At 46.5% G+C, this 11,758-nt stretch overlaps 1 protein-coding gene across 1 annotated transcript in view; it reads left to right on the top strand.

Moving 5' to 3' along the window:
- Positions 1 to 11,758, top strand: part of trpn1 (transient receptor potential cation channel, subfamily N, member 1) — a gene marked incomplete at both ends in the record, with an annotated part of 72,510 nt that overhangs the window by 33,536 nt on the left and 27,216 nt on the right. The window contains 3 exons of the mRNA XM_084459338.1: positions 7,293 to 7,391; positions 8,076 to 8,276; positions 8,957 to 9,058. Of these exons, the coding sequence (XP_084315464.1) occupies positions 7,293 to 7,391; positions 8,076 to 8,276; positions 8,957 to 9,058 (402 nt within the window). The remainder of the gene's footprint in view (positions 1 to 7,292; positions 7,392 to 8,075; positions 8,277 to 8,956; positions 9,059 to 11,758) is intronic.

The following is an 11,758-nucleotide window of genomic DNA, read 5'->3' on the forward strand; positions in this document are numbered from 1 at the left end:
GAACTTAATGGCACAGACTTTGTGGATACTGGAAACTCTCCGAGGTGTGAACTATGGCAGGTATGGGAGAATGACTGGGGTACATGGAGATATGATTGTGATGGTGTCCTGAGAAACCAAACAGTAAAGGGGACTTTACAAGGTTGGGCAGAACACCAAAAACGTGACATGGATACTACTTGGTATGGGTGGCAGGAAGATGAAATAAAGAATTGGGTTATTCCTTGTCTGAAACCAGAATATGATTACTGGATAAGGTATCAGTATATTGCTACAGTATACTCTAAATATCGTAAAAGGTATTCATATAATGCATACAAAGAGGCGGCTGTGGAGCCGCGTCCTTGGAAACTGTTTTGTGACAACAATAATAGCACGTGTTTTGTAGAATTAGCCCGAACTGACTGCTCATCCCTGAAAGACTGGGACACATATTGTCTAGAGGAGTATGAAGGTCAGCCTGACACGTTTAGACAAGGAGCTAAATGGGTTAGGGACAGTAACGGTAAGTGGATGCGTGGAAAGGAGCATACTGGATGTTTTAGGGCCCTTTTCGGGGAGATGTTGAAAAGGAAGCATACGAGACTGTATAAGAAAGTGGTACCGTATGTTGGAGACCCTGAGCACTTATACGCTGAGGGTCAGGCCTTCCGTCAAAACCTCTGTCAAGGAAAAGAGATGAGGGGTTTTGAATGGGTTGGACCAAATCGCCTGTACAACAACGGTACATGCCAGTTCCCATCTGAGCATTGGCTCCACTGCTCTCTCGGTGGTGACCACGAGTGCACCTGGATTGAGTTGGCAGGGTCTTGGCTCTGGGGGGAGGTGAAAAAAGTTGGAGGAGTGGTGTTGGAGGAGATAGAAGAAGGTGTAATGGCAGTAGGCAAGGTTGCCTTTGGGCTGTTACATGGCTTCTTCGCGGCGGCCTGGCCGTATCTCATAGCTGGCGTTGGGGTCCTGATCGGATGCCTGATGGCCTGTGTCCTCTACAAGGGGGGCGTGAAAGCTGCCTTTGGGCGGTGTGATGGGCAGGGCCCAGAACCCTCGGATGAGGGAGAGGAGTCATTGGAAATGATGATTCGAAAGGAGGAGGAGCCGAAGGGTATAATAGCTAGTCAAAATCGAAAGTAAGTGTCATTCACTTTACATCAACATCGGAGATAAACAACTGTAAAATTTAGTGATTAGATCTCAGACTTTAATCATGGCAAACCAAACGCCAGTATTTGAACAAGATATCCAAAAAGAAATCCCACTTGATGTAAGTAGTTCGATTCATTTTTGGTTAATAGAGACAATATGGATATTATATTCTTTGGTAGGGACCTGGAGACCTTTTGAACCAGCAAGGCTTATCTGTATAATAGCAGGGTTAATAGAGGAAGTTAAGAATAATATTTTAAACAATAGACAACGGTACATTTTAACATGGTTTATAGTCTATATGCTGGGACGATATAAATTATCAGAAATGAGGACCTGGAGAGGGGCATTGAAGAGAAGCTTAATACTTCTCTGGGCTACTTGTACAGTAGTAGGGGCTTTTTACCCATTATCAGAAATCTTGGCTGCTATCTGCATGGGATCTATGGTAGCAGGAATGCTAATTTCACAGTTAGAATTAGTATGTAGAATTAAATATCACCGAGCGCCTTGGGTACTGGGGGTTATTTCTTTGATTCTTTGGGCGTTGGTATGGGCCATATTAGGAGTGTTAATATTACTCAAATGGCTAAGGACAGAGCCTTTAGTTGCATGGTTCATGACATATGCCGCATTCTTCCCAGGGGAGTCAACTAGGGGAAGGCCTGTCAGTCGGACGGGGTCTTTCACGATGCCTGTTTCTTCTCCTCTTAGTGCGATGGCTAGAAGAGCTAGCTTACAGCGAGGAGCGAGTCCTCCGCAATAGGGAAGTTGGGTCAACGCCCTACCAGGCCTAGTTATAGGAAGGAGCCTAACAAATGTGTGTTTTGTCAATGTTGTGTTATGTTTGTTCTGTCGGTGTTGTGTTAAATGTACAGGGGAACGTCCGGTGCGGTCAGTGTGCAGTACACCTGGGAGTTAGCGGAAGCTATCTCTGGGTTTACGGACCGCGGGAATGGTTGTACTGTAACCTGTGTCTTCCCATGTGTAACGGTGGGAGAGACGGGCCAGATGACTGGCTTCTTCATGGCGTCCTGATTCACCCAGGCTCGCCATGGATGATGAAATTCTACCGAGAAGGTGCAATGAGAGAGCTAGCGCTCACGGCCCGTGTTGTCAGGCCGTCTCTGCTGGGGGCAGAGAAATGGCCGGGAGGGCCAGACAACTGTGGAGATGGGGTCTTTCGACCCGTCTCAGTGTTGGGTTGGGCCTATGAATATGGTCCAAACCGGGGGAAATATCGCATTTCTACTCACTTACCTGAGGGCAGTGTTTTGAGGATTAGTGCGATATTGTCCTCATTGGATCCTCCCCGAGAGGGGATGGATCAGGTAACGGATGACCCAGCCAGGCGTGGTGGGGGTGTCGACCTGGCCGCCAAAACCACAGGGTCGCCTGCCTGGGGATCAACCGTTAGTATTCCCGGGAGGGAAGCGGTACCAGACGAAGGTACTAGGAAAAGGTTAGTGAAAGCAGACAAGGTCAAAGCAAAGAAGTTTCATGTCAGGATCCCAACGGATGTTTGGAGGAAAATGACAAAACAAGAAAGGTCAGTCATCTTGGAGGAAAGGAACAGAGAAGCCAAGGCAAGGAGATTGAGTAAGGCTATTAAGGCCGAGGTCCAACCAGAACCAGAGCAGGCAAAGGTTAAACAAGAGCCAGAGCAGCCAAACTGGACCTTTAAATCACTTGATCACCATAAAACCATAAAAAAGGTTTACACCCTTTGAACCCCTCAGCATTGAGGCAGCTCTTATGGGTTGCTCGTCTAATCCATTTATGGGCCCTACAGGAGAGGGAAGCAATATGGGTTATTCAAGAGATCCATTCATGGGCCTCACAAGGGAGGGAAATACAGAGCAGAGTGTAATTGACCCCCCCCGTTGAGGAGGCCACCGAATTGGTGATTGACCTCACCGTTGAGGAAGCCACTGAGCCTGTTAGTGGGGGGACAGATGAGTGTATAACCGCCCTGCAGGGGATGTTGACAGATCCTTTCGTATAAGAACCTTGTTAAATGCAAACCTGATCTGTTGAAATGTGCTAATTATGCTGTGCTACAAGCTTACAGTATGGTATATTTAGAGTAAAGACAAACATACACAGACATGTAAAGGAGCAAACACATGTGAACACATAGACAAGGAACACACTCCACTCACACACAGACAAGGACAACAACAAAAGAACAAATATACACATTTACACATACATAAACTATATTTTTAAGATGTAATAGAAATGTTATTAAGTTTAGTTATAAGAAATGATTTGTTTGAAAGTAATATTGTGAAAACTCTGAAAGAAAGAAGCCATAAAGGATAACTACAGTATGTTTTGCATGATTGCTTGTGTGTTATAGTAACGACTTTGAGCCTGCTAGGTTCGTCGTGAACGGTTGAGAGAGGAAACAGGATGTGGTGGGAAGTGAAGTAGTCGGCCGTGCTGCGCTGCACACAGAATCATCAGCTGAGGGTGCGTTTCTCCTGAGAGCACTTTTGGCCTTATGGACTGAACATTCTACTAACTTACTGTTTTGATAAAGCAAATATTGACAACAAAGTACAACTGTTGAATTCCAGAGATATGTTTCTCATGTGAGAGTATCTCTGGATTCCTAGTACTTTTCCAAGGCATGTTACGATCACATGTACAAAATGGTGGCTTGGGGACTTTCCATTGACGGCATGCTGAGATGGGACAAAATGGTGGCTTCCATATATGGTGAGAGGCTGAAGATTCACCGGTTGAAGGTTTCGAAGGTTCTCGAGGGAGAGCAAGGGGTATAAAAGAACTTTGTGACTGTTAGTCAGATGAGATGACTACACTGCTCGAGCCTCGTCCAACCCTCTGAAGCAGAAGATCCGGCTGAGAATCTCCCAGCTCCTCCAACGGCATCCCAACGGTCGTCTCCTCCACGCCGAAGTGAACCTGAGTTCCAGTCATTTGCATCACAGAGGACCGTTGCGACAGATCCAACTTCCCCCTTCCAACCGGAGGGGCCTCGCCTTGGTGAGAACTGTATTGTGGTCCGTGGGATAGCGGAGTGCTAGGCCAGGTGCTTCCTATTTCACCCACATCCTATTATCTTCTCTCTCGATCATAGTATACAGGTTTTCATGTTTTCATATTTTTGATCTTTGAATTGGGTTTTAGGTGATGTTTTATATTTACTATTATGTGTTGTTAACCATAGGTTCATTGGCAGGATAAATTCTTATTATATATATATTAGAATATATTATTATTATTAGATTACAACTGTGACAGCGGCTGGTGATTTGGTCCGCAACTCGGCAAACCCCGAAATGCGCTAGGGGGCAAAATAACTAAAAAAACGTTTTTTTTTGTTTTTTGTTTTTTTGTGTATTACCAAAGTTGAAGTTGTGAAGAACCTACTTACTATAACAGACAACAGTTTTAGGTTCACGAAATACGTTTAATTAGTCTGCAAACTAAGCTCGTTTTTAGCTGATTTCGAGCCGGGCTTGGGGGCGGGCAGATCGATTAGCATGATTTGGTTTCATTGGCTATTGCTTCTGGGTTCTCCGCCCCCACCCTTCCCCAGCACGCCAGCTGTGTTTACATTCAGTCCCAAGTTTACCAAGGATGCTACAGCTTTTGCTAAAGAGAAGACGGGGATGGCATCCAGAACATGGAAAGAGTTTTAAGAGCAGCTAAAACTCCAGCAGAGCAGGACTCGTTCGTACACGGAGTTTATTCTTGATGTCCTGTGATACAGAGATGACTGTATCAGCAAAGCATGTTGCTACCAAGCCAACGCGAACGACGTAGCAGATTCACAACACTGCCAAGCATTCTGCTTTGCTTTGGGGTAAGCTGATCTTTATACTATCTGTGCTGTTTACATTACATTAACGTTAGTCGTTTAGCAGTAGCTCCTTTCTAAACAAGTGACTAAGTCTAGCTAGCATAACAAACTAACAAAGGCTAGCTAGCTAACGTTAGCTAACATGCTAGTTAGCTGAGCTAGCCCTTTGTTCCTAAACTAGCCAGCGAGGCAGCTAATATCGAGCTAGGTAGCTATATTATAGAGAGAAACAGAATGAGAGAGCATGAGAGGTATGGTAGTCTGACACCTTTGTTTTTTGTTTTGGTTACAGGATGAGCAAAAAGGTGAGGATTTGCAGCTCTCCCTGGGCCCCTCCATACCAGCCAGCAAGAAGATCACTATGCACTACAGCTTTGATTTTGCACAACAGGTGAGAATACGTTCATCCTATCATGCATTAGCTAGTCTATTTAATCAACACATTCTGGTACTATTTTATCTATATGGAGTGCCAGCACTGTGGGCAATAGTTTAATGTACTTTCTTCCTTCTATTCTATTGCAGTTTTGATACTGAGAGACCTGGCATGGTTGTGGCCAGAGAACACCGTGATGCACCGGCAGTCGAGTTTCAGCTGCTGCGCAAGCCTGATGTCCTGCCCCCCAGAGAAGGTCTTCTTGTGCAAGCCCCACCCGGACTGGACATGGCCAGACAGACGTATCTCTTTGACAAGATCAGAGAGTTCTGTTCTGATGAGGGACGAGACGTCACATGTCCCCCGCCAAACTCCACAGCAGCTCAGAACAAGACTGTCCGCTTGTAGATTCACTGCAGATCATCAGGACGGACAGCACTGCAGGAGAAAGGCCACAGCCTTTCCTGTTTTCCTGTTTGTATACTGAAGCGTTGCTTGTTCTCTTGCACAGACTTGCCCACACTTGCACAGACTGCGTTGTTAGAATATTGAATACTGAGCTGAGTACTGTTGTTATTACCTTGAGTATTGAGCTGGGGACTGTTATTACTTTGTTGTACACTTGATCACAATGAACACTATGCACCTTGTCTATAAAACAGACAACTGACTGTACACTTTAACACTTAGACAGTTGCCTTTTTTTGTACACTTAACTACTTATGCTTGTACTTTATATCATGTATGTGACAATAAAGAACGTTAAATTTGAACTTCATCTTATATTGTTCTTAACTGCATTCACAACACAAGATTAATACTGACTCAGAGTGTGGGGTCATCAGTGAGAGAGCACCTCACTTGGCAGCCACTCTCAGTTAAAACCCCAAGTTGACAGCCACTCTGACAGATAATGACAGATCGTCCAGTGGGGGAGTGGCTGGGGGAGGGGTTACCAGGCCATTGTTCACGCCCATTACCTGGCAGTCAGAGGTGTGAAAATGTTGGAGAACTTTGGAGGGAGATTTCTCAGCTAAGTTGATTTGGCAGTACTAGCATTCAAATAAGCATATCTTCTTCAAATATGTTCAGATTTCAATGTATGAGACCTCATTTGAAAGCTTACAATCTGCACTTTCATAATCTGTAAAAAACTGAAAAATGAAAATGCCTAGTTGAGGACCAAATTACCAGCGGCGGTCACAATTTAGATTATATATACACACATACAATTTAACATGATTTGTATTTTGATCCTAAAATTAGTACTGATTTGGTTTATTCTGTTTATTAAGGTATTATTATTATGTTCAATTGTGCGCTCATGGTGGCTGGCTATGTGTAATAAGTAAATCTTGTATAACCATTTAATCATTTCATTCATTAAAATTTCCTCTAAAGGGACTGAGTTTTATTCATTATTATTGGATGTCCTGTAATGCAAAAAGTATAAGCTGTCCAGGTATAACATCTCAAGCTCTTTAAGGTTGATTCTAGACTCAATGTGATTAATACTCCCTTGCGATAAAAGTATACTTATCGCTAATCCTCCTACCCGACACGTAACAGCTGTCAATAAGGAACAGAGCGGTCGTTAACCAGAGTGGTTTACAAGCGGGTGTCTCTCTCTAGGTCACAGAGGGACGTCACAGTAGGCTGTAACAGGGGGAGCTCTGGGACGGAGACCGTTAGTAGATCGGGCGTGTCTGTTCGAATTACCGGTTGTAGCTCACACGTATTGTGCAATTCTCTGAAGGGTAAATTCCACGAGAGCATAAGCGTAGAGGCATCCTTGGAGATGACCGGTACTGTAATCCCATAACACCACAGGGATTTCAGGGAGACAACACACACACACACACACACACAAACACACACACACACACACACACATCCTCACATTTACGTTCTAACCCTGCTCCTCCCCGTCTCCTGTCTCAGGACGGCAGCACTCTGCTCCACATCGCCTCCCAGTGTGGACATCCTGACACTGCACTGGCCCTGCTGAAGAAGGGCGTCCCACTGCACATGCCCAACAAGGTACATTCCATTCCATTCCATTCCATTACATTACATTACATTATATTATATTATATTATATTATATTACATTACCTTACATTATATTATATTATATTATATTATATTATATTATATTATATTATATTACATTACATTACATTACATTACATTACATTACCTTATATTATATTACATTACATTACATTACATTACATTACATTACAGTCATTTAGTTGACGCTTTTATCCAAAGCGACGTAGAATAATTGGCTTAAACATAGGAAGTCAGTGTACTACTACTCACCAGAACTCACAAGTGCATCTCCTTTCTAAAACAAGTGACTAAGAGCATAATCTAGTGCTGAAGGCAAAGTGCAAGAGTAGCAACTCCTGTACAGGAACTCCGCTATGTCCCACCGCACATGCTCAGTAAGAACCAATGTGTTCCACTTGGGCGACACTGTAGATGTACAGTAACTGAGCATCTCTGCTCCTCTCCCTCCCACCCTGTCTCTCTCTCCTTTTCTCTCTCATTCCCTCCCCTCCCTCTCCCCCTACCCCCTCCCTCCCCTCATCCCCACTCTCTCCTCCTCTCCTCTCCTCCTTTCCTCCTCCAATCTCTGTCCTCCACTCCTCCACCCCCCCCTCCTCCCCTCTCTCTCTCTCCTCCTGTCCTCGTTGTCTCCCCCCCCCCCCCCCCCCAGTCCGGTGCGGTGTGTCTGCATGCTGCTTCGCGGCGTGGCCACGTGGCCGTAGTGAGGGCTCTCCTCCAGAAGGGGGCGGTGGTGGACGGTGCCACCCGGCTGGGTCTGACCGCGCTGCACGTGGCCATCCAGAGCTGCAAGCCCCAGGTGGTCCAGATGCTGCTGGGATACGGAGCGCGGGTCCAACTGGCAGGAGGACAGGTCAGGACCCGAGACATTCTGGAGAGACGTGTCCCGTTCTGTCCACTTCTCCGTCAACACCGGGGAACAGTTTGAGACCTCATTTTACTCAAGTTTATAGTAGCCAACAGATCAGTAGAACCAATGTCAACGTCAATGTCAATGTCATTTTATTTCTATAGCATCATTCATACAAATCAATGTAGCACATAGTGCTTTACAAACAAAGAGATGGATAAAAACATAAATCATGTAAACACAGTGAGAACTGATTTAAAAGAAACAATAAGAGTAAAATAATAAAACATTAAAAGATAATGTAAAATAGAAAAACAATCATCTTTGTCGATAACTGACTACACTAATTGATGTAGTACTAGTACTACATTACAGTCAGTCATTTAGCAGACGCTTTTATCCAAAGCGACTAACAATAATTGCATTTAACATAGGAAAAGCCAATGTACTACTTGCCAGAACTCACAAGTGCATCTTCTTTCTAAAACAAGTGACTAAGAGCATACTACTAGTAGTCTTAAGCCATTATTCCACTCTACATATAATTGTTCTGACTGACAAACAATTTGTTCCTGTTGATTTTCTAGTCATATATTGCTTTGGCAACGCTGGTCTTCGGTCATGCCAATAAAGCATCTTTGAATTTGAATTTGAGCTGAGCTAATCCCTGCCCCTGCGTGCAGGATGGGGAGACCCCTCTGCACATGGCCGCCAGGGTGAGGGAGGGGGAGAGGGTGGCAGAGATGCTGCTGAAGAGTGGAGCTGAGGTCAACGCTGAGCAGGAGGTCAGGAGACACACACTCACACACACACACACACACACACACACACACACAACACACACACTCACACACACACTCACTCACACACACACGCACACACACTCACACACACACACACACACACACACGCACGCACACACACACACACACACACACACACACACACACACAACACACGCACACAACACACACTCACTCACACACACACACACACATGCACACACAACACACACAACACACACACACACAACACACACACACACAACACACACTCACACACACACACACACACACACACACACACACAAGACACACAAGCACACTCACACACACAAGCAAATGCACACATACACATACTCACACACACACAACAAGCACACGCTCACACACCATCAATGCTGTCCATCGTGTCCGATGATGACGCTTGCTTCAGGGTGGGGGGGGGGGGGTCAGCGATGTCGCCGCTGGTGCCACTTCTCGTGGGCGTTGAGGCCGATCCTTGAGCCGCACACTCGTCCGCAGGTGGAACAGGGGAACAGGTGGAACAGGGGAACCCGGATGCCAAAGGAACACCGGCCGCCCGCTGGTGTCGTTGTGTGCGCCTCTCAGCCATTCTCTGTAAGTTTTTGTGGTGGATTTGTGAGACTGCTCTGGCACAGGTCAACTGCCAGGCTGATCTGTCCTGTGTGAGAGTTTCAAGCTGCGTGGAATTGGTGTTTGAGTGCTTTAAAAGGACTTTGGTGTCGTCCTTGTAGCGTCTCTTTTGTCCGCCAGCTGCACGCTTAGCTCCTTGTAGTTGGCCATAGAGGACTTGGCGGGTCAGGTGATGGTCTGGCATACGGATGGTGTGCCCTATCCAGCGTAGGGGTCTCTTGGCCACAGCTGCTTCCATGCAGATGGAGTTGGTGCTCTGGAGTATTTCTTTGTGTGGAACTCGATCCTCCCAGGAGAGGCCAAGGATCTTCTGGAGGCAGCGGATATGGAAGGAGTGCAGGTTTGAGATGTGCCGGCTGTATGGAGTCCATGTTTCTGCCCCGTAGAGCAGGGTGGAGACACATATTGCGTTATAAACAGCAACCTTGGTGCTGACCTTCAGGTTTTGGTTTTCGAAAACCCTGCTGCGAAGGCGTCCAAAGGATGATGAGGCTTTATTGATGCGGATGTGTATTTCCGTGTCAAGGGAGCTGCATGAGGACAGAGTGGAGCCGAGGTAAGTAAAGTAATTCACGGTTTTAAGTGAAACACCGTTTATGTGGAAGCTGGGGGGTGGTGAGGTTTGGTTAATGAGTTGGGAAATAACTTCGGTTTTCTGGATGTTAACTTGTAGGCCGAAGGACTGGTAGAGACTGGAAATGGTGTTGAGGGCGTGCTGCATGGACTCCGGGCTGTGTGCTACAATGGCGCAGTCGTCAGCATATTGAAGCTCACAGATGCGACAGGACTTTGTCTTCGTGTAGGCCTGGAGCCGCCGGATGTTAAAGAGGCTGCCATCAAGACGGTATTCTAAATGAACACCCTCCTTGTGACCCAGGGCGCGATGGAAGAGGCAGGTGATGGCAGAGAGGACAAGATTGAATAGCACTGGAGCCAGGACACAGCCCTGTTTCACCCCAATGTTCACCTCGAAGAACTCTGATTGGAGTTCTCCAGTGAGGACCCTGGTTTGCATCCCATCATGTAGATGCTGAAGGATGGTGAGGAACTTGGGTGGTACCCCAAGTTTGGAGAGGTGTTTCCAGAGCTTCTCACGATTGATGGTGTCGAAGGCTTTGCTGAGATCAATGAAGGCTATATGAAGGTCTCTGCGCTGCTCTCTGCATTTCTCTAGTAGCTGCCTTAAGACAAAGACCATGTCAGTGGTAGATCTAGTCTTCCGGAAGCCACACTGTGTTTCTGGAGGTGCAGCTTCTGATATGTGCTTCACTAGTCTACTGAGCATGATCTTAGCCAGCACTTTCCCTGCAATGGAGAGGAGAGAGATTCCGTGGCTGTTGCCGCAGACTGCCTTGTCCCCTTTCTGTTTATAGATGACCACAATGTTGGCATCCTTCCAGTCCTGTGGGAGGGTCTCATGTTCCCAGATGTTAGCAATCAGGAGGTGCAGACGGCGTGTGAAGAGATACCCTCCGTGTTTGAAAACCTCTGCTGGAATGCCATCGGGTCCTGCACTTTTGTTGTTCTTGAGATCCGCAATGGCTTGGCGGGTTTCATGGAACTGTGGTTGGGTGTCAAGGTATGCAACTGTTGGCAGGTCTGGAAGGTTATCCAGGATGTGAGGATCAACAGGGTTGGTGAGGTTGAGAAGAGTCTGAAAATGGTTTGCCCATCGGGCAAGAATCTCATGACGGTCCTTAAAAAGAGTGGAGCCGTCAGCTGATCGGACAGGAGCAATCGCCCGCTTCCTGGGGCCGTACAGGGCTTTGATGGCATTGTAAAAGCCCTGCGTGTTGTTACAGTCTGCTAGGTTTTGGATCTCTTGTGCCCTCTGCACCCACCAGGTGTCCTCCATCGACCGGAGGGCTCGCTGGGTTGCAGATCTTGCTGCAGTAAAGGTGGCCTTCAGAGTAAGAGATCCAGGGCAGGACAGGAGAGCTTTATGGGCCTCATGCTTGGCTTTGAGGAGTGACCGTATCTCGATAGAGTTACTGTCAAACCAGTCCTGGTGACGTTTCCTCGACTGGCCAAGCGCCTCCGAGGCTGCGC

The sequence above is a fragment of the Borostomias antarcticus genome, assembly GCF_949987555.1.
Source record: "Borostomias antarcticus genome assembly, chromosome: 27".
Taxonomy (NCBI): Eukaryota; Metazoa; Chordata; class Actinopteri; order Stomiiformes; family Stomiidae; genus Borostomias; species Borostomias antarcticus.